General features: G+C 34.2%; 2 protein-coding genes across 10 annotated transcripts; one reads left to right on the top strand and one right to left on the bottom strand.

Annotated features, from left to right (window-relative positions):
* Nucleotides 1–736: 736 nt before the first annotated feature.
* On the bottom strand, nt 737–4,256 carry LOC101215962 (UPF0235 protein At5g63440). 2 transcript variants are annotated; one of them, XM_011653804.2, is made up of 7 exons: nt 3,763–4,256; nt 3,318–3,418; nt 2,534–2,687; nt 1,946–2,042; nt 1,307–1,395; nt 1,141–1,209; nt 737–1,014 (listed from the first exon to the last, which is right to left on the bottom strand). In XM_011653804.2, exons 2-7 carry the CDS (start codon nt 3,413–3,415, stop codon nt 955–957), a joined length of 567 nt encoding a protein of 188 aa, XP_011652106.1. In that variant the 5' UTR covers nt 3,416–3,418; nt 3,763–4,256; the 3' UTR covers nt 737–954. The 2 variants fall into 2 exon arrangements, with proteins under 2 accessions (XP_011652106.1, XP_004152525.1); XM_004152477.3 differs by having other exon boundaries at nt 3,318–3,432; nt 3,763–4,255.
* Nucleotides 4,257–7,819: 3,563 nt separating this feature from the next.
* LOC101214766 lies at nt 7,820–21,128 on the top strand. Of its 8 annotated transcripts, none has more exons than XM_031886065.1 (29): nt 7,821–8,074; nt 8,241–8,442; nt 8,581–8,705; nt 8,909–9,025; nt 9,218–9,364; nt 9,516–9,717; nt 9,799–9,881; nt 9,993–10,150; nt 10,954–11,075; nt 11,188–11,279; nt 11,502–11,745; nt 11,850–11,913; nt 14,032–14,180; nt 15,251–15,321; nt 15,437–15,610; nt 16,119–16,190; nt 16,742–16,843; nt 16,921–17,010; nt 17,114–17,192; nt 17,278–17,371; nt 17,471–17,540; nt 17,683–17,862; nt 19,029–19,151; nt 19,253–19,336; nt 19,431–19,615; nt 19,767–19,905; nt 20,030–20,089; nt 20,384–20,488; nt 20,577–21,128. In XM_031886065.1, the coding sequence occupies exons 1-29, from the start codon at nt 7,976–7,978 to the stop codon at nt 20,688–20,690; spliced, it is 3,546 nt and encodes a 1,181-aa protein (XP_031741925.1). In that variant the 5' UTR covers nt 7,821–7,975; the 3' UTR covers nt 20,691–21,128. The 8 variants fall into 8 exon arrangements, with proteins under 8 accessions (XP_011652083.1, XP_011652091.1, XP_011652077.1 ...); XM_031886063.1 differs by having other exon boundaries at nt 9,799–9,890; XM_011653781.2 differs by having other exon boundaries at nt 7,820–8,074; nt 9,799–10,150.
* Nucleotides 21,129–21,665: the final 537 nt, after the last annotated feature.

The following is a 21,665-nucleotide window of genomic DNA, read 5'->3' as shown; positions in this document are numbered from 1 at the left end:
ACTACTTCACTAAGTGGATATATGGCATTCCTTTAAAGAATGTAATACAATAGAAGAGGAAAGAAAACTTCAGCACGTATAAATAGGCTTTGGCTGGAATGGAAAGTTAAGAGTTTTCATATGTTAGTTGTGATCTGTTTCATCCTTGAGAGATGGGATAACAGAAGAGTGCCCTAATACCGAATTGAGTTGAGTTCTGCTTTCGAGGTTGTTACCCGTGAGATTGTAACGGAGTTATGAAACAATCATACTATCAATGAACTTCTAGATTTGATATTCAAATCCGGTTCCCAACAGAATCAGAAAAGGATAAACAAGATCCTGGAATATCATACATAGGTTTGGCATCACACAGGCAATCACTGCTTGTAAAGGCTGAAACCTGTGCAGCCATCAAAAATTTTAAAAACTTTGTTTTGGAGAACAAAAATTCCATGAATTATTCATCAATCAGTCTCTCCAGTTCATTGTTAATTAAATGAAGTATATACTCTTAGTGCATTTTATGATCTTTTTTCGTACAATGCTATGATATTTTTTATTAGAGACACTTGCAAAAATAGCAAAAAGAAAAAAAATTATAATAATAGATATATTTTCTAAATTACAAAAGTAGCAAATTACAAATTTAAAATTGATAACCTTCTAATAAATTTATGATGATATCATTAATTACTCTGTCATATTTGTTATATTCACCGTATGCAAAAAAACAAAAAAAAAAGATAACATACTATTTTTAAAAAAATGTTTTTGTCATACTATGCAATTTTCTTTTTTATTATACTCAAATCTAATAGAAATGCCAATTCACCTTAAATCCAGGTTTGCATACACTTAGCACAAATTCGTAATTAAAAACATTAATATAAAACTAAGATTACTATCGGTCACTTAGCATAAAAGGTGTCACGAAAAGAAAAAACTGCATCTTTTAGACAGTGTCATCGGTCATCAAGGTTGCACAGCCTCGAGAAGCTTTTCATACACCTGTCTCGCAGACAAATCCTCAACCTGAAATAATAAACTGAATGTTATACTTACAACACATCAACATAAAAACATGCACAGAAAAACAATCAATTCTGAATCTTCTGATAATGTTATGAAGCATTACGAGGTGTGATGTGATCAACTCACCACAAGAAGCTTTGATTTGTTATTCCATCCCCGTTGGAGAGTCATTTGGCTAAGCCTCAGTCCCAATACCTGATTTCGACAAAATACCTTTTAGAAATCATGCAGGTTTTGATGATCCAGAACCTAAAACATATATATCCATAACTAAACAAGAATTAGAATGTACTTTTCCCATGAACTCCAAAAGCTCGTTGTTGGCTTCTCCACGTGCTGCAGGCGCAGCAACAGCGACACGTACATCATCGGCATTTACTCCTGCAAAGAGATAGCATGTCATTCCTTTGGGTGTGTGTGAGTTTGTATGAGAGAGTCTAGAATCAAGAAAATAATATTGTGTGAACACAGTCAACTGATGCACAGACAAGTTCCTCCCAGCATAAACTGACTATTCCTAGACTTCACCTAAAGAATTTTATCTTGTACTTTCTAAAGTCCCCCAGCTCTTTTAGGACTTGTTCTTCATGAGATTGTTCTACATATAATGGACGATGCAACAGGAAGTGTGTTGCAATGTTAAAGTTATGAATAAAGCTACGTATAAAGAAACCACCCCAGTCAAAATAACAATTTGTTTTATTTTTCTTCAATCGGTGAAAGTATGCTAATGAGTTAGCCTTCAATACAATCGATTCAAAACCCTACGATATTGTTTTGCTTTAAAATAGTTTCACTTTAAAATTATACTTTATCTCAAGGACCAGAATTCAACCTCTCTTGTTCTTTGTTATGATAACATAATAACAAAGTTAATCATCAGAGATTACGGGCATAAAGCTAAATATGACAGCAATTATATCTTTTATACTTGTGATTGCTGAGCGCTGTGCTCGATCTTCAACTTCTATGGCCACTTGGACAAGTCCACCTTCAAGTTGAGATATACAGGGTGGCACAGGAGCATCCTAATATAATAGTTATCTTGAGTGAGAATTGGTGTGGTTGTTTACAAATCAAAATAAGATATTGAAACACCTTTGTAAAGAAAGATATTATAGTTATATTGTTATTGTATGTGCACCAAGAATTAACCAAAGCTCAAAATACCAGCCAAAGTAAGGTAAGGACTGGTAAAGCTTTCATTGTTCACATGTCATTGAGTATTATAACAGTATAGCGGAAGCTGAAATTTATCAAAATAACAATAGGTTATTACAGACAATTTTTTAAGAAGTGTCTCTACTATAAGTTATGTTCATCAGGAGTCAACGAAAGCTCGATATACCAACAAACTGTTAGCAATGGATTCTTAAGATGGTAATAAAATATTCATCTTCTACAGCTTGTGTTATAGAAAAATTCTTTAAATTGGAATCATTGTGAAGATGCTTACGGTGAAAAAACAAACATGAGCAATATAACGAATAGCGGTTGTCATTATAATATACTAGCTTACCTGTGGGTTGGTTTCAGCAGCCACTGTACTAAGTGCACCATCAACAACATATATGAAAGAAGCAAATTCCAAATCTTCCTCTGAGCGATAACACACAAAGAGTCCACAGCCTATACAGTTCATGCGGTATTGCCTTTCAAGTTTCCCTTCACCCCTGAAAAATAATCATAAGAAACACCTGAGTTCAACAATTTTCCATATTTTTCCAAAATAACTTGATGTAAACCATAAATATTCATTTTATTTTATTTAAACACACACACAAGAGAAAAATAAACAAACAAACAAACAAAACCCACATCTAGGAGATGCATACGTGAAACTCTCCTTTTTTCAAATTATCAATCTCATGCTTATTCTTCTTGTTTAGGGTACTGTACTCAAATTAGGCAACTTCATCACATTATCTTTCCACACAGATAATGCATCTAAATTACCAAACTCAAGCTTAGTTTAACCAGTAAAACAGAGAGCCTACTCTAGATTTCAATCATGCATGCATCCTTCATATAGAATAAAAAAAATTTCTTCTGATCAAGTTTCACATAACCTTATGATAACTCAATTTGTTAATATAGTCAGAAATTTCATTTTGTTATATCATCTCATAAATATCAGTCTTAGACTATCTAAAGAACAGGCATTCTATCAATTCAAAAGTGAAATCGTGTACATAACTCGAACTTTGACCCTCAACCATCTCCAATGCAAATTTAATCATATCCTGAGACAAAATTTAAATACCCAAATGCACATACAATACTTTGGGGGAGATCAAAGTTACCTTTTCAATAGAATTTTCCCTGCCTCGTTGATATTTAACCTTGCAAGATGTTTCTTCTTGTCCAACACAAAAGCTTTGTCAGTCTTCCTTTTTGGCATCTTCTGCAATTGAGTATCTTATAGGACATATATTCAGTACGGTTAAATACCACGCCAAAATGCTTATTTCTTGGAATAATAGGAATGAATTCTGTGCTTCTACAATGCCTTCTTCAAATACAAAGTGCACCTAAATTTCTTCATTTCCAGCTCAACTTTTATAATAAACCAGAACAATAACCTAGTCTATGTATGTTACATCCATTCTTCAAATGGAAATAACATTTTCATCGAATTGTATGGAGTTCATATACACAAATACCTCCCACATCATCTCTATCAATTTGATTGTCAACAAAGTTGTTAGGTTGAAATAAAGAGAGTGTAGAGTGAAGACGAAGGAGTACCAGTGATTAAGACATGCGATCCACAATGCTTACAGTAGTAAACAAAGAGATCAGAATCTGGTCCATCTGGTGCAGCATCCTCGCTCGAGTATGTATGCGTCGTTCTCTTCGGCATGGCTTCTTAATTCTTCTTCTCCCCCAGAAAATTTCTCCTAAAGCCAAAAAATGGGGGGGGACGAAGTAGTGGTCGAAACCGTTGTCGCCGGCGTTCGCAGCCAAATGAAGTCGAGGAGAATTGCATGAATTGATTTTTAGGGTTTCCTTTTAACTGGAGGGTAGTATAGACTTTTCGCAGCTTATTTGCATAAATTCAGACTCACGCCACCTCCGCAGTAGCCTTGGGGTTTAAAGCGATTTTACAGTAATCGGAGTTTGGTTTTTGTGGAATTGTAAATTCGGAAGAAGAAGATGGTGGTGGAGAAGAAGGAGCACAGAAGCTGCTAGAAGATTGGAACTTGGGAGGAACATAATTTCAGAGCTTCCACCCGAGATTTTTGGTCTACTAATGTCAAGCTCCCGTTTTTTAATATACTGGCTTGCAGGCAAGTCTGTAAAGCTTGGATCCACCTTGATTTCAAGTTTAATGTTCTCTGATTCCAAACTTTTCATTGCCCAAATGCTGCAAATTGTGGACTTGGATGCCAGACATTCCAAAGCCAAAATTGCCAATTCCTGCAATGGACTCCTCCTTTGTACATTGAATGAAATAAGAACATATTGTGCTGACATTATGAAATATGAGTACATGAAGCTTCCGAGTGGGAGAAAGGATAGAAGATACCTTTAGACACTTGGTTTTAGTGGTAAGACAAAGCAGTAAAAGATAGTAAGACACTCATTTATTAATCATAAGCCCTTAATAGAGATATTTGCATTAGGTAGCACAGTTAGCAAATGGGAGGTGCGTTGGGGTCACAAGAAGAGACTTTTCGCATGAAACGTTATGGTGTGTGCTGGAATGGAGCCATCTATTGGTTTGGATGTCATATGAAGCCATCTATTGGTTTGGATGTGGCATTTGAACTTATAAGATGAAATTTGATTGTCTTATTCGTTTAAAAATATAAACAGAACATAATAGAAGTTTAGAGGAAAAAATCCAATCAACATTCGTAGTTACATAAAATCATTAAGCAACTAGAGCTTATTCTATATGCATAAGATGGATGCATAACTGATTTTAGATTTGGAAGTTCGTAAGTTTACCTCGAATTGAAGTCCTACGATACAAAAGTGTAAAGAGTCGTTTGCAATAAATTTTTACGGTCACTTATGTAGCTCCTCTTCATCTTAAATTGGAAAACAATACTCATGTCTTCAATTGAAAGATAAGTAGTGTTGTTTTCTTGGGTTTCTATATGTGGAGGCCTACTGTCGGACCTTGATCCACTCTAGATTATAGTGGGGAAGATCTTAATTTGAAGAGGCATGGAAATGGATGAAAATGGAAGAGATGAGGAGGATAAATGTGAGTGATTTAAGTGAAGAATAAAGTGAGTGAGAAGGTTGTTTGAGTTTAAATAGAAAGTGTGCTTAGATATGCAAAAGACCCATTTAGCTTGTGTCTAAATAAAAGTCCCAAATCTATATCTATAATCTATATCTATAATATTAGATATATAAAAAGTCAAAATAAAAAGAAAACATTTAATTTTAAGAAGATTTGTTCTGCTACGTTATACTTAATTACATTTATTTTCTTATTTGAAAGACTAATAATTAATTGAGTCCAAAATTGATATATAAACACAATTATTTTGATGTCTACATTGTGTGTCAATTCTCACCTTAAAACGAAGATGAAAGTTGAAACTGTTTATAGTAAAAAAAAAAAGTATTAAATTTATTTTTTCTGTGTGTTCATTTTAGTTTTTACCTTTAATAATTCAATAACAAGAAATCAAATTATTTAGTTCTTTTTCTATAAGATTGAGGTTCGTTAGTTAATTGATAAATTCTATATATATATATATATTAATTGATAAATTGTGAACCATTAGTTTTAAAAAAATTAACAAATATTATGAAATTATATCAAATTTTCAATTATTATTGAAATAAAAAACCTACACGTTAATTAAATTACACATTTCCATAATTTGAAAATGAAGTTTATGATAAGTGATGGATGCAAAAGTAACTTAACATGTTTAAAAGGTTGTTTAATTAACGAATTCGAACGGTTAATTAATCAAAATAAAAATGCAAGAAGAAAAAGAAAAACCAAACACGGTCTAAATGGTTGTTCAACGCAATTATTTGTAATTAATAAAGATAAAATATCAGATATATGTAAATTAAAATAAACAAGTGGATTAAAAATTAGTTTAATACATAGTTTTTTATTATTTTAAATTTGGTTTGATACTTAAACTCACTCTTCTAAATTAAATTTTTAATAATAAGTTATTGAGATATTAGTTTGTATTGATTTAAATTTATTTTAAATTGAAAAAAACAAACAAGTAATGTTTCGGGAGATTTTCGACTCATCCTCAACTCCTCTCGGGATGAGGATTCCATTGAGACGGGAATAGAAGTGTCCTTCACAAGCTCGGTTGCCAACCCTAATAGAAAGCTAAAAAAGTAATAAGTTAAAAAATAATCACTACTAATTGTCCTAGAGTTTGTTGGACTTCTCTAACATTTTTCTCAACTAAAAACCGAGTTATATACATCATTGAGGTATTTTAGTTTTGACTATTTCACTATATTTCATTCATCTAAACCCACATTTTTCAAATAACCATCCATGACTTTATAAACTAGTGTTAAATATATGAATTCCACACCCCTGAATAGCATTGACTATTAAAGTTTGGGTTCACAAGAAAACCTTATCTTTGTACCCATTAACAATCTCCCCTAGAAAATTATGGCATATCAAGATGTAAAAAATGTAATCCTAAACGCACTTAATTTAAACCAACCAAAGAATCGTGAAATTCAATTTATCTAACTACACTAACTAAATCATGTGAAATTAAATAAATCATGATACTTACTAGATTCTTGCCACATCACAGCTCTCAACATGATTGTTTATTTTTGCTCCATTGTCAAATATTATTGAAAGTTTATTTTAATCGATTTTATTTTATGCATGATTCTAAAAGAAAAATTAATATAGTTTGACGTGTAAATACAAAAATATTATCAAATTAACATAAGGATACAAAAAAGTCACAACAAAATCTCAAAAAATATTTTTTTTCCCACAACCCATAATACATATACATAAATATAAATAGAATCACATACCAAAATAATGTATTGAATTTAAAATGTATTGTAGTAGTTGATAATTAATGTAAGATTACATCAATGGTTGGGATATATTTACATCTTATTTAATTTCAAATTGTCACGTATGATATTATTATTATTATTTTTAAAATATCATCTACTTACTCATGATATTATTTAATTAAAAAAGTATGTATATATTTTAACACTTACAAATATTTGATGGGAGAATATGGGTTTGTTTATTCTTAAGAAGAATAATAATAATTAGGGTATCGTTAAGAAACAAAAAAGAAATAATTATGGTTATTAGTTAACTATTCAAACGTGCGGGCAAAAAGGAAAAGAAAAGGCGTGATAATTGAAATAAAAAGCGGAGAGTATGTTTGTTTTTATTTAATTAATTTTAAAATGAAAGGGTTGATGAGAAAAGAAAGAAAAAGAAAAGATTTGTATTTATGTACATGAGATGAGATGAGATGAGATGAGATGAGATGAAAGTAAAGTGATTGCCATGTAACGAAAGAAAGAGCGTAGTTTAGCAAAGGAGAGAGAAAAGAAGTGGTAAAATACGCTATTGGGTGTAAAGAAAAGAAAGAAAGAAATGCTAAAATGGACGGATTCAAATTGTAGGGCGTAATAAATTGTGTATGAAGGGGCTAATAACGGGGCATTGAATCTTCATGCAACCTTTTTTTTTTTTTAAATTTTTTTTTTTTAATTTAACATCGGAATTTCTCTATTTCTTTTAAATTATAATAAAATACAAAATTGACATTTCTATAAAAATTTCTGATGGTCCTCTATTTGGCATTAAACAGATAGGAAATTGAAGGGGAAGAAAAAAAGAAAAGAAAAAGGAAATAAAGAAAAAGAAGGAGAAGGAGAAGGAGAAGGAGAAGGAGAAGGAGAAGGAGAAGAAGAAGAAGGGGAAGAGGAAGAAGAAGGGGAAACCCAGGAGAGAGTCATGGTTTCAACGAGAAGAAGTGGATCTCTCTCTGGTAGCAATAGCAAAAGATCTTCATCTTCGGAGGATAATAAGCCAGCATCACCGAAGCGTCAAAAGGTTGTTGTTGTTGTTGTTGTTGTTGTTGATGTTGTTGTTGTTGTTGTTATGTGATGAGTAGAATCTAAGTATTGTGTTTTTCCAGTATTGAGTTTATTGGAATGTTTATTGAAGCTTGTTGGGAGGGTTTTGGTTGTCTGATTTGTTAAGGGATTTTCGGTTTCAGGTGGAAAATGGGTGTGGTTCAGAGAAATCGATGCCGGCGGCGGAGAATTCTAAGGAATTATGTACACCGCCGACTGTGGATCCCGGTGAGCATGGACCTGGTGGTGGTCCGATCGCTGGAGTTGACGTGGGAGAAGGTGTTAGCTCTTTGAAGGAGGATGCTGCACCAGCGGCTGTTGCTGTTAACACTCCTACCGCCGAGGGTAGGTGGTTCGTAGTCCCAAGTTTAATGGACATAATTTGTTGTTTAAATTGATTAATAATTTGAAATTAAGAATGTGGAGTGAAGGGTGAGTTTTGGCGTCTGGGTTTGATTTGGGTTGTTGTTTCAAATGTTGAAGGAACTTCGCTGGTGGGGGATAAGCCGAGGAGTTCATTTTCTTCATGGAGTCACTATGCTGCGAAGCAGAATCCGAATTTTGAAACGACAACTCCTTGGTGTAGGCTTCTCTCACAGTTCGGTCAGGTAATTTATCGCTTATTCAAGAAATTGGAACGTGTCTTTGGTTTTTACATATGGGGTTTTTACCAATTATAGATCCAACTTCAAATTAAGTTCCCACCCGTTTTTCAAATTTGTTTGATACAGCTTCATTTCTTAATAAATTTATCATTTCTAGTACTCTGTGGACTCCATCTATGGGATTTTGAGCAATGTTTTGAACGCAGAACTCCAATGTTGATATTTTCTCGTCAAATTTTACGATTGGTTCTAGTAGAGGTTGCAACTTTCCCTTGAAGGATCACAGAATTAGTGGGACACTTTGTAAGATCAAGCACACTCAGGTAACTTCGAAGTGCACCTATTTAAACATCCATCTGGCTTATAAAATATAGAAATACTTAACTGTATGACACTGTTTCAGTTAACTTAAATAGAGCTTTCTCAATTGCTTTGGCATTTTCTTACTGCAAGTTTTTTAGTACGCATTTATGAACTGTGAAGAATTGATTGGGCTTTTACTCTGGGGTGAACAGCGTGAGGGTAGTGCTGTAGCTGTGCTTGAAAGTATGGGAGGCAAGGGATCAGTGACGGTTAATGGGTTGACTGTCAAGAAAAGCTCCAACTGTGTGCTAAATTCTGGTGACGAGGTGGTCTTCGGTGCTTTGGGGAACCATGCTTACGTATCCTTTAGTTACCAAATCCCTCATTTTTTCTTTTCTTTTTTCCTTTTTGTTGTATAAATTGTTTATCTGTTGTCATCCTTCCTCTAACCATTTCCTGCTCGTTACCTTTCAATGAATGTGACATTTTTCTTGATTTATACCAACATAGATATTTCAGCAACTTATGAATGAGGTTTCAGTTAAAGGTTTAGATGTTCAGGGTGGTGTTGGAAAATTCTTGCAGCTTGGAAAGAGGACCGGTGATCCTTCTGCTGTGGCTGGGGCCTCGATCTTGGCATCACTTTCAAGCCTCAGACAGGATATATCACGTTGGAAGCCTCCTTCTCAGACCAGCAGTAAACCACACCAAGGTGCTGAACTTCCTTCTAAATCTGTTGTTCATGATGCAATGGAACTTGAAATTGATGCTCTTGAAGCCAACTCAAATCCAGAAGTACGAAATGATAAAGCTGCAGACTCAAGCACAACTAACAGGAATCTTCATCCTGGCTCCAATCCAGACGCTGTCATAGAGGCAGGCAATGTAAAACTCTCTGGGGTGAATGATTTGATAGGGCCTTTGTTCAGGATGTTAGCTCAGTCAACTAGTTGTAAACTGAAATTGAGCAAAAGTATCTGTAAACAGGTAATGGAAGAAAGAAACCAGTGGATTGGGGAGTTGCAGCCAGCATCAACTTCGGGAATGTCTTTGCGGTGTGCAGCATTTAAAGAAGATGTTCATGCGGGGATTGTTGATGGAAGAGACTTAGAAGTTTCATTTGACAACTTTCCATACTATTTGAGGTACAATTCCCATCAATACATGTTTTGTCTTCATACATGGTTTTCATTGTTGTGTGATTAAGTAACCATTTTTTGTTAACTTTCATAATTTTTTCTATTATAAAATGTGCCTACAGTCTTCAGTACATTCACATGTTTGCATGCGTTGTTAATTTATTAATTTATTTGTTACCCCCCAAGATTGCATAGACATGTGCATTAGTGTCACTGTTGGTATATGTATTCCATTGTTTTGGTCAAAATAGCTGGATGTGCTTCATAGCTGAGTTTCATAACGAAGTGTCTTGTAAATTCAAGGGGGACAGAATAGGTGATTGGCAAACTGTGTGAATTATGTTCTGTTGCGTGTCCTTGGAATAACTCAGAGGGACAGACACCATACCTATCAGTTAGGCCTAACATATCTGGGTTGAAAACTACTCAAAGCACCTACTTTGTGATGGCCTCTTACCACTCTCACAAATTTGCTTAATGTATTTAAGCTTGTGAATCAGGCCATACTTCAAAATAGTAAAAGTTGGATCATGGTTTTTCTGAGGTTCTATTGATCTAAGAACTTAGTAATACAAGAGGCACCAAATTGAGGTTGTAAGGGAGAACAATGCTCGTGAACAGTAAAAATATGTGATGCATTATTGAACTTTCATCTACAACTAAACCACCAACTGGAGTAAATGCTTTCAACATTGAACTAAGCGAAGATATTGATGAACATTAACTGAACGAAACTAATCCCAATTAGACTTTCTACCATCTTTATGAACTCTGTATGAGATTTTAATGACTTTGTTTGCTCCATGCAGTGAGAATACGAAGAATGTGCTTATTGCTGCTTCTTTCATACACTTAAAGTATAAAGATCATTCGAAGTATACCTCAGAATTAAATACAGTGAACCCACGAATTTTACTTTCTGGTCCTGCTGGTTAGTCTCCCTCTTTCTCTTCCTCTTCCTCTTGTTTGTAAAAGTTAGCGAATTAATTGTCGACATTCCTAACAATACTTAAATTCCATTTATTTGGAAAATGTTGCTGCAGGTTCAGAGATCTATCAAGAGATGCTAGCAAAGGCACTTGCCAACTACTATGGTGCTAAGCTACTCATATTTGATAGCCATTCATTTTTGGGTGTAAGATTGTCATCACTTTTTTGGTTTCGACATCCTAGTCAAGCTTTCTCTGAATGTTCAGTTCACTATTTGATGGCTTTCTTGTGCTTAGTATTTGACACTATGCCTGTAGTTTTGTTCCTTGAAGCAGATATCATCCTTTGGCCCTCATTCATCCTTTATTTGTTCATTTGATCTGTCACTTTGTCAGAGGTGTTGAGGACTTGCTTCAATGTGTTGCAGGGTTTATCATCAAAGGAAGCAGAGCTGTTGAAGGATGGAATTAATGCTGCAAAGTCTTGTAGCTGTTCTAAACAGAGTATGGTATCTACTGAGACCACCAAGAACACAGATCAAGTGACTGGTGAAGAAGATACACCAAGCTCTTCAAATGCTACTTTGTTCACCCCCGATTCTCAACCTAAGATGGAGATGGACTCAATACCATCATCCTCTGGGACAGCAAAGAATAATTTTTTAAAAATTGGTATTAAGATTAAAATTGTCTATATATCTTGTTTTTCTATTTTAGCATGTTACTGGATTCCTTGATTTAGTCACCAGAAATTTACCCAAGTACGAAAATTTCAGGTGATAGAGTAAGATTTATAGGTTCAGCTTCTGGGGGGATATATCCTACAACATCTCCTTCAAGGTACAATACTTATGTTCTCTGCTTCTGTTTCTGTTTCTATTTTGTTTTTCTTGTGAGTTGTGACTAAGATTGATGTACCTACAGTTTAACTTTTTCTTAGATTTATGTACCTACAGTTTAACTTTTTCTTTGTTAGCAAATATCTGGAACTGCTATTTCTCTATTTCTGTTTAAATATTAACAAACATAGCTATGCATATGTATGAAACATGCAGAATGTTTTTAGTCATTTGCTTACTTAATATACGTACTGATGTGCTAACACAGGCTCATTGTTTACTTTCCTAATTTATGGTTGAGAATTAAAATTCAAGTTTACATAGTTGTTGACTTTATTGCTTACAGAGATTGTCTGAACTTTCTTATACCTTTCGTTCATCAAGCTTTTATATACACAATCATTTTAGAACTCTTACTGGGTTGGCATTAGTTCTCAAACTTGTCAGGGAGGTTCTGTCTACAGCCTGATCATCCTCAAGGTTCTGTTTGAGTTTGGGTTTTTTTCCCTCAAGAAGATGGGAAACTGTCTTGCATCTGTATGAGGGGGAATTGGGAACAAAATATTTAAGAAATATATGGTTAAAAGATTTGGCCCTTCTGGTTGAATAGTTATCATGCTTCCACTATAGTAGTATGATGTTTTGTGAAACAATATTGTAGTGAGTAAATGCAACATCATCTTGCAGAGTGGGACTTAGCTCTTGTGGTTAAGGGCTCCCTTCACATTTTCACGAATGCAATTGTTTTGATCTGTTTTTTCAAACCCAAGCCCTTACCCTTTGGCTGTGTTCCTCTTTTTTTGATTGGAATATATTTGTCTGTTTCCTGTATAAAAAAAGGTTTTGAAGTTATCTATTAATGATGAGTCACGCCTGTGTTTTAAATTTCCCTTCATACAACTCAATTTTATGGAACTGTTGTTCGGGGAACTTCTGATGCATCTTTTTACCTCTCTTTTTCACAGATTTCATTTTCTTCTGGGTTTAATCATACTTATATTTAGACCTTTGGTTCGTTCTCATGTAGATTATTTTTGTCCTAGTTGAGTCCCTGCGTCATGTTTCCCTTCTTTTTTTAGGTGATTTTGACAATTAACACCACCAAGAAGTTTAACTTTTTCCTTTGGGTGTTTATGAAGAGCTTTGTAAAAATAATAGGCAGGCTACAAAATGTGTGTTATTTTTAAATCACTTCCTAACATAATTATTTTAATTACTGGAGTTTTCATTGCAGTTTTCGTTTTGTTTTTATTAACCCCCTCGTAGCGAGGTTCCTTTTTCATCTTGTCCTTTTATATGAGAGTAAGGTTTCTTAATAAAAGATTGAGAGGGAAGCTAAAAATTTTTAGTTCAGTTCTCCACTACGGGGGCTTGGCTCGAAAGGAATAGAAAGATGGGATAGATAGGAATTCTATGACTGCTGGGAAATTAGTACTTATTTTACTTATCCTTGATATATGACTTGCATAACTTACAGTTTATGTGCTATATTCTATTCTAATCAATTGGGTAGTTTTCTAGAATCTGGTTCTGTTTGTTGGGGAAGATACCATCCTTCATTCTTTTGTGACTTTCATATTTAATGGTTGTTGTTTAGTATTAAAATCTATATTTTCTTGGAGTCTGGGGTTTACATTTTGGGTTGAAGTACATATTTGGAATAGATGCCTCCCTGCCATTGTAGTAGGGTATACAATCTTATTGTCTTTGATCCAGTTGCTATATCCTTTTCACATAGTCTAGGTAAAACTATCTGTAAATGTTGTGTAAGCATGGATACATACATAATTTTAGTTTTTATATAATCAAATGGATACATACATAATTTTAGTTTTTATATAATCAAACCTTATATCTTTCATTCTTTCTCAATGAAAGCTGTTGGGTTCATAAACAAATAAAAATAAAAATGATTAAACCTTGTTAATTTTTAATGCAGGAGTTACATAGGCACGTTTTGACTTTTGGTTATATAGTTTTATGCATGATGTACATTATACAAGACAACAGAAATCATTTTTTACACTTTCTTGAGTTGTACTGTTCTCTTCTTATCTTTGGCATGGTGAGAGCTTATTTGGTTGTTTTTCCATAAATGATTTTTGTTCTTTCTTTGCAGGGGCCCACCCAATGGAACTCGTGGAAAGGTTGTATTAACTTTTGACAACAACTCTTCGTCAAAAATTGGTGTTAAGTTTGATAAACTTATACCTGATGGAGTTGATCTTGGGGGATATTGTGAAGGAGGCTATGGATATTTCTGTAATGGTATTATTTTTCTATCATACAAATTCAGTAAATTTGGTTTCACAAAAATCACGTATTTTTCATGTAATTTCCTGAACGTGCCTGTTGAAATAATTCAGTGGAATTTTACAATGTGTTTAAACAATGATGATAACCCTTGCCTTATTATACCAGGATTGAATTATCTGCCAATCTCGTTCCTTTGTTAATGTTGTTCGGTGGAAAATGTTGTGACATTGGTTTGGAGGACCCTGGCTTCAAAATAATATTCTGTAGTTTCACATTTCAACGTACTCTTTTGCTTTCCTTGTGCATGACATATAACTTCACGATCTCTTTTCTTTGAACTTTGTTTCCATAAGCATTTTTCTTAAATATTAATTTAGAATATTACTATTACTTTTATTTTTATATAATAACAACAATAATATAAAAGTCAAATGAGTCAGCTTCTCTCTTTATGTGCATAGAGCCAATCCTATTCCTTAGCTTGAGCCTTGAGGATTATTTTGCTGTGCTTCTTTATCTTTCTAGTGTTTTTACTTGCAAGCCTCTGTCTAATGGACAGTTTTTTTCTCCAGAGCACCTTTCTTTTGTCCTTGGCCTTAAATGATCTATCACGTATGTGTGCCTTAAAAGAGTTAAAGTATTTGCTATGTCTCTCTCTTGTACTTTCAAGGTGTTGTTTCAGTCTAGGTAGATATTTAACATTTCTCCAAAGAACCAAAATATTGTAGGGTTGACAAGTTGTCTTGAGATTAGTCGAGGTGTGCGTAAGTTGGTTTGGACACTCACGGATAATTTAAATTTATTTAATTGTTAATCAAAGTTGAGTATTTACATTATGATTTAGGAAGCTGCTTCGACCCTTTGTCTGTTATATTAATGAGAGCTGATTTGTCTATAAAAAAAACTATGCTAACCCTCATTATTAGTCACATGTAACTTTTGCTTGAATATCTATCCTCCAAGTTTTATCTAATTTTTTGTGTTGTTTAAACACTGTTTATGAAGCCTACTTCAAACAAGGTACTGAGTAACAGATTTTCCTCTTGGCTGAGAGTGACGAATATATTTTTTTTTCTCCTTAGCAACCGATCTTCGTTTGGAGAACTCTGGCGTGGAAGAATTGGATAAGATACTTATTGACATTTTATTTGAGGTAGAATTTTCTCATTTAGACAAGTGGTTTTTATTATTTTATTTAGAATAATAAAATTCTTTTCTTCACAATTGTGGTTTAGTATCTTATTAGTCTTTTTGGCTTGTCTAATCAGGCAGTATTTAGTGAAAGCAGAAATTCTCCTTTCATTTTGTTCATGAAAGATGCTGAGAAGTCTCTTGTTGGAAATTTAGACTCCTATTCTACTTTTAAAAGTAGACTGGAGAAACTTCCCGACAATGTTATAGTAATTGGCTCTCATACTCATACCGACAACCGCAAGGAGAAGGTGATTCCTATCTAATGTTACTATTAAAGCACTAATTCACCCAAAAGTTTAAGCTAGTAGTAGAATGAAAATTTAATTATATATCACTAACACTCTCCCTCATTTGTGGGCTTGAAATATTTGAAAGGCCCAACAAGTGGAAATCAATTTTAATGGGGAGGAACAATGCAGGGGTTTGAACACATGACTTTCCTGGACCACCTGCTTTAATGCCATATTAAACAACCAATACACCCAAAAGCTTAAGCTAGTGGTTAAAGGAAAATTTAATTATATATTTCTGAACAGTTACTTTCATATGTGTAAAGATTTTCAGAACAGAACTTGGTCTGCTTGGAGTAACACTTTTTTTTTTGTACTCTGCTTAGAATCATTAAGATAGACAAAGGGAGAGCATTTGAAATTTTTTAATTTGAACGTTGTTTAATCACTCAACTATAGTTTTTATCCACACTTCCATAAATATTAACTTGTCCTTGCTGCATTGTTTTTCTTCTTTTCATTGCAGTCGCATCCTGGTGGCCTGCTTTTCACAAAATTTGGCAGCAATCAAACTGCTCTTCTTGACTTGGCATTTCCAGTAATGATCCGTTATAGCCTAGTACATATAATTGTTCTAGTCTTTGCTTTCTACTTTCCACGACTTTGATGCATTCTGTTGTATGTAATCAAGGGTGTTGATTACTTGCACATTGAAGGAGAAGAGCTGGTTTACTGAAATGCTTCTGATAATTATAAAATCTCACACCATCCTCATTCTCTTGTCTTACTGAAGTCGTTTTTATTTTAAAATGAAAGTTTTATATGTTATTTTTTGTATCGTTACGCATGACCTTCAAGAGTGTCCCATGTTTGAGGATTTCCGTAAGATACAAAACTTGCTTGTGACTGTCCCATATTGGTAAAATGAGTTTTCCATTCTGAGCAAGAATAAGCTTTAGATCAATAGTAATCTTGTTAAAAATGTTCCGGATAATAAAAACCTTGACTATGCTTCTTGTAATTGTCACTATGTAGTTTATGTTTTTTTATGAAAAAAGAACTGCTGTGCTATGATTATGCTGCAATTTATTTGTTTTTTTTTTTTTTGCATATGCATGATGCTGTTGTATGTTCTTTTGGTTTTCACAGGATAGTTTTGGAAGACTACATGACAGAGGGAAGGAAGTTCCAAAAGCAACAAAACTTCTTACTAAACTATTTCCAAATAAAGTTACAATCCACATGCCGCAGGTCTATGAGAAAAAACAACATTGGTTTTCATCTCATCTTTTGGATATAAATTTTAAACTGTCCTTTTTTAATGGTAGGATGAGGGCCTTCTTGTATCATGGAAGCACCAGTTAGAACGAGATTCTGAAACTCTTAAAATGAAGGGAAATCTTAATCAATTGCGCGTTGTAAGCATTTTCCTTTACTCATTAAATTTTGGATAAAAACATGCATTGGCCTTGTTGTTGTAGTGTTTTAAGACTTCAATCTCATGGTCAACGTTTTCAAAAGCAGGTTTTGAGTAGGAGTGGAATGGATTGTGAAGGTTTAGAGACTTTATGCATCAAAGATCAAACACTTACGAATGAGAGTGAGTTATGACCCAATTTTATGAAATCACACCAATTGCTGTTAACATAGTTCATTACCGAGTGCTACTTTCTCCTCTATTGCAGGTGCGGAGAAGGTAGTTGGATGGGCCTTAAGCCATCATTTAATGCAGAATCTAGAAGCCGATCCTGATTCTAGAGTACTTTTGTCTAGTGAGAGGTTGCCTAACTTTCTTCCTGCTTCCCTTTTGGATGTACTTCTTTCTGCTACATCTGTCCATCTAATTGCAGTTGTAATTCTGTTTTGCAATTTTTGCAGCATTCAATACGGGATCAGTATCTTACAGGCTATCCAGAATGAATCTAAGAGCTTGAAGAAGTCGCTTAAGGTTTCAATTGCAAATTCTTGCTGTTGGCTCTCTAGTCAAAATTTATTCTTTTCCCATTTCATTTAATTTTTAAGTCAAGTTTTGACAATAACTCTGTTGGTTAACTATGTTAATACTTTCCATACTCTTTTTGTAAACTTAGGATGTTGTTACAGAGAATGAATTTGAGAAAAGGCTTTTAGCAGACGTTATCCCACCTAGTGATATAGGAGTCACATTTGATGATATTGGAGCTCTTGAAAATGTGAAGGATACTCTAAAGGAATTGGTGATGCTTCCTTTACAAAGGCCCGAACTTTTTTGCAAGGGGCAATTGACTAAGGTACAAGTAAAAAGAAATATATATTTTGGTTCTTATAATGTCTTTTTAGTTTGGTGAAATCAATGGATATCCATTCACGTTCTTTTTTCCTTTACCATATGGATTGTAATTTGGTTTTTCTCATCTTTTTCTTTGATGCTCATTTCATTTCATCTCCTTTTTTAATGCAGTTTTTAAAACTTTAACTGACAGTTCAGTTTGTAATTGTATAATTTGTACTAATTAGTTTTAAATGCTAATTTTATACATAACAGGGCAGGTAGATAGAAATGAACTCTGAGTCAGCTTTAGGTTAAGATGGGAGTTTGGCACCTTCAGATTCCTTCTTGATTGTAATACTCTACTAATACACCTCTTGTTAGTGTTTTTGCTCCTGTAACCACCAAGACAGAAATGGAGCTGGCCCACAGCTATGTGGTGCTAACTTTTTTTCATCCCCAACTCCCATGTATTTTGCTAATACATATTGTGAAAGTTCTTAATACATATTGTGAAAGTTCTTAGGAACTTTTCACTTGCTTTTTCTAGCACCAAGCTGGTAGTCTCGAGAGAGACATAATTAGCAACATTAGATAAAGACTATTCATGGACATATCAGATCAATAGTGTGTTTTGAGGACTTAAATGTGTATGATATCCTGAATATCCAACCAAATCAATCATCTTGAAACAAATTTCTGTCCTACCAAGCATTTAAGTAAAGATCCTTGACCTGGTCTTTGAAGTCGATATTGCTGAGGGGGGAGGGTTAAGAATTGACTAGTCTTGTCCTGAACAAAAGAAGGCTAATTGTACTTCAAAAGCTACAAGGGAAATAGTATGTAAACATATAATTGACTTCTTTAGCAGATCTTCTATAGAGAGTGAATGAATTGGGCTGAAGATGACAATAAGGATTTGTTTCTTACTTGTACGTTATTATAGGCACTAATGCCACCCAGGAAAGCTCCCCAAGGAAAAAACAAAGAAATGAATGTCAATTAGAGGAAAATTTTCTCGAGTATCATGTTACTACAATCTTAATTTCTTTTAGTTGGTTTAAATATCTGCTTGTCATTATTGCACTTCAGAAATTGAATCTTTTTCTAACACCTGCCATATAGCTTGGTTGTGTAACGAAATCTTGTTGGGTGGAAGAATCTCACTAGCTATTATTGTATGTGAAGCCATGCAAAGGCATTCTGTTATTTGGCCCACCTGGAACAGGTAAGACGATGCTCGCAAAAGCCGTTGCTACTGAAGCTGGTGCAAATTTTATCAACATTTCCATGTCAAGCATTACATCAAAGGTAGACAGAAAAAATACTTGTTATAGATTTCAACTTTCACATATACAGTTGTGGTTTATTACCCCATTGTTCTATGATTTACAAATTCCTTCTTTTTGCAGTGGTTTGGTGAGGGTGAGAAGTATGTAAAAGCTGTTTTCTCTCTAGCCAGTAAAATTGCCCCAAGTGTTGTATTTGTTGATGAAGTAAACCTCTCATCTCCTCTGCCTATCAGTCATTCCTACTGTTATAGGTTATTCACCATGACTTTTCTTTTTCTAATTGATGGTAATTCATTAGGTTGACAGCATGTTGGGTCGAAGAGAAAATCCAGGAGAACACGAGGCCATGCGAAAGATGAAAAATGAATTTATGGTGAACTGGGATGGTTTGCGGACAAAGGACACAGAAAGGGTTCTGGTTCTTGCAGCCACAAACAGACCTTTTGACCTTGATGAAGCTGTTATTCGAAGGCTTCCTCGTAGGTAAAAACAGTTACCTAAAAAGTGCGAATTCAGAGCATGCTATTGCTCTGTTCATGTCATGGGAGAAAGACATGGTCCCCTTGTGATATTTTAATTTTATCGTGCTAGTATCATTCATTAGTAGAAGATTCTCAGTTTGTTTCATCTGCAGGTTGATGGTGAATTTGCCAGACGCTCCAAATAGAGCAAAGATACTTAAAGTTATTTTGGCCAAAGAAGATTTGTCTCCAGAATTTGATTTTGATTCGGTTGCTAGTATGACAGATGGATACTCTGGGAGTGACCTTAAGGTATACTCTACCATTTCTGTCTTTCTATTGATGGTTGGCCTCTTGGAACAAATAATTTTTTTTTTTTTTTAAAAAAAAAGGTTTTACAACGGAGTCTTATTCATTTACTTATGTTTTATGACAGAATCTTTGTGTTGCTGCTGCTCACCGTCCAATTAAAGAGATATTGGAGAAGGAAAAAAAGGCAAGTTTTCTTTCATTATGAACGAGCCAGTTGCCTCACGCTTGATTCCTTATACATATGTGTTAGATAACACATGATTTAGTTTACTATTGTCGAAGTCTTTCCTTGGCCTGCTGCACGGATTGTTTTGAATGCTTGATTTCTTATACTTAATAACTTTGGATGGGATGGTCTATTTTATTTTATTTTGAATTAATGTTGAAGTGTTTCTCGGGCTGCTGCATCAATCTTTATTCTGAAGATGATCCCCTCCTGAACAAGTTTATCATATTGGTCTGTGGTTGTTATTGGCAGGAGCGTGCTGCAGCACTCGCAGACAGCCGGCCTGTTCCAGCCCTTAGTGGAAGTGAGGATATTCGGCCTCTAAATATGGATGACTTTAAATATGCTCATGAACGGGTAATAGGAGACCTCAAATTATATAAATTTAACCTTTTATCCCTTTTTTTCTGGCTCGTCTCATATGTTGAAAAATTTACCAAATCAGGTATGCGCTAGTGTTTCGTCGGAGTCCGTAAACATGACCGAGTTGCTACAATGGAACGAGCTCTACGGTGAAGGGGGTTCTAGGCGAAAGAAGGCTCTAAGTTACTTCATGTAAGCTGATAATTGTACAAATCATCGAGTCTCATTAATTTGCGTGCTTCTTCAGACGCCAGTGCTCGCTCAAATCTAATTTATCATGGAGGTCTATCAGGAAGCCAAATTCTCTAGTATGAAAATATAGGGTTTTGTAACTTCTTTTTATTTTATTTTTTCTTCTTTCTTTTTGAAAGTTAGTTGAGAATGATTGGTATAGGAATGGAAGCTGATCATAGTTTTGGTCATCCGCGACTTGTGTTTTGTGCCATCAGTAAAAATGTATCCTAAATTTGGAACTTTATTTACTTGGAAGCAGAGGAAAAGAATCACCATGTTCTTACATTTTCCCTCTTATTCTTTGCTGGGTTGAACAATAACCTTTGGTAGCATATTGTACCCTGCAGATGGAGATAAAAAGAGATCTTTTGAGCAAAACAAGTAACTTCTCATTCATCTATGTCATTTTGTCTCTGATAATTTATGTTCCCTTACCTAATTAATAAATATAGCAAAGCTCGTACCTCAACTTTATGGCGCAAAACGAATGTACGCCTATTTCGAGTCTCCTTCTCCACTTTTGACTTGTATTCTATGGAGTCTAGTTTTATCCTTTGTTTTCTTTTTCTTTTTTGAGTGTAAAACTAAGTTCCCTTCTTAAACATTATAGCCTATCTCTTTTGTAATCACCTTTCAAGTATTTAGGATATAGGATGTTTTCATGATGTTATTTATCAATAAAATATCTCTAAACTAATAATAACAAATAACTGGAGCCACAGTCGGATTTAGTATAGGTCCAGGGAGGTTTGAGCTCCTCAACTTTATTGTCTTTATATAATAGGTATAAACACAACAAATTAATGCGAATTACAATCAGATTTTTATTATTTCTCTAAGTTACAACTCGAAGCTCCTTGTCAATAAATATTCTGTATCAACCACTGACTGTAGTTAAGCTAGGTCTCTTTTAAAATTTGCTTTTTATGTTTTTTGA

Source organism: Cucumis sativus, chromosome 1 (assembly GCF_000004075.3).
Source record: "Cucumis sativus cultivar 9930 chromosome 1, Cucumber_9930_V3, whole genome shotgun sequence".
Classification (NCBI taxonomy): Eukaryota; Viridiplantae; Streptophyta; class Magnoliopsida; order Cucurbitales; family Cucurbitaceae; genus Cucumis; species Cucumis sativus.
This window is presented reverse-complemented; position numbering and strand designations above follow the sequence as displayed.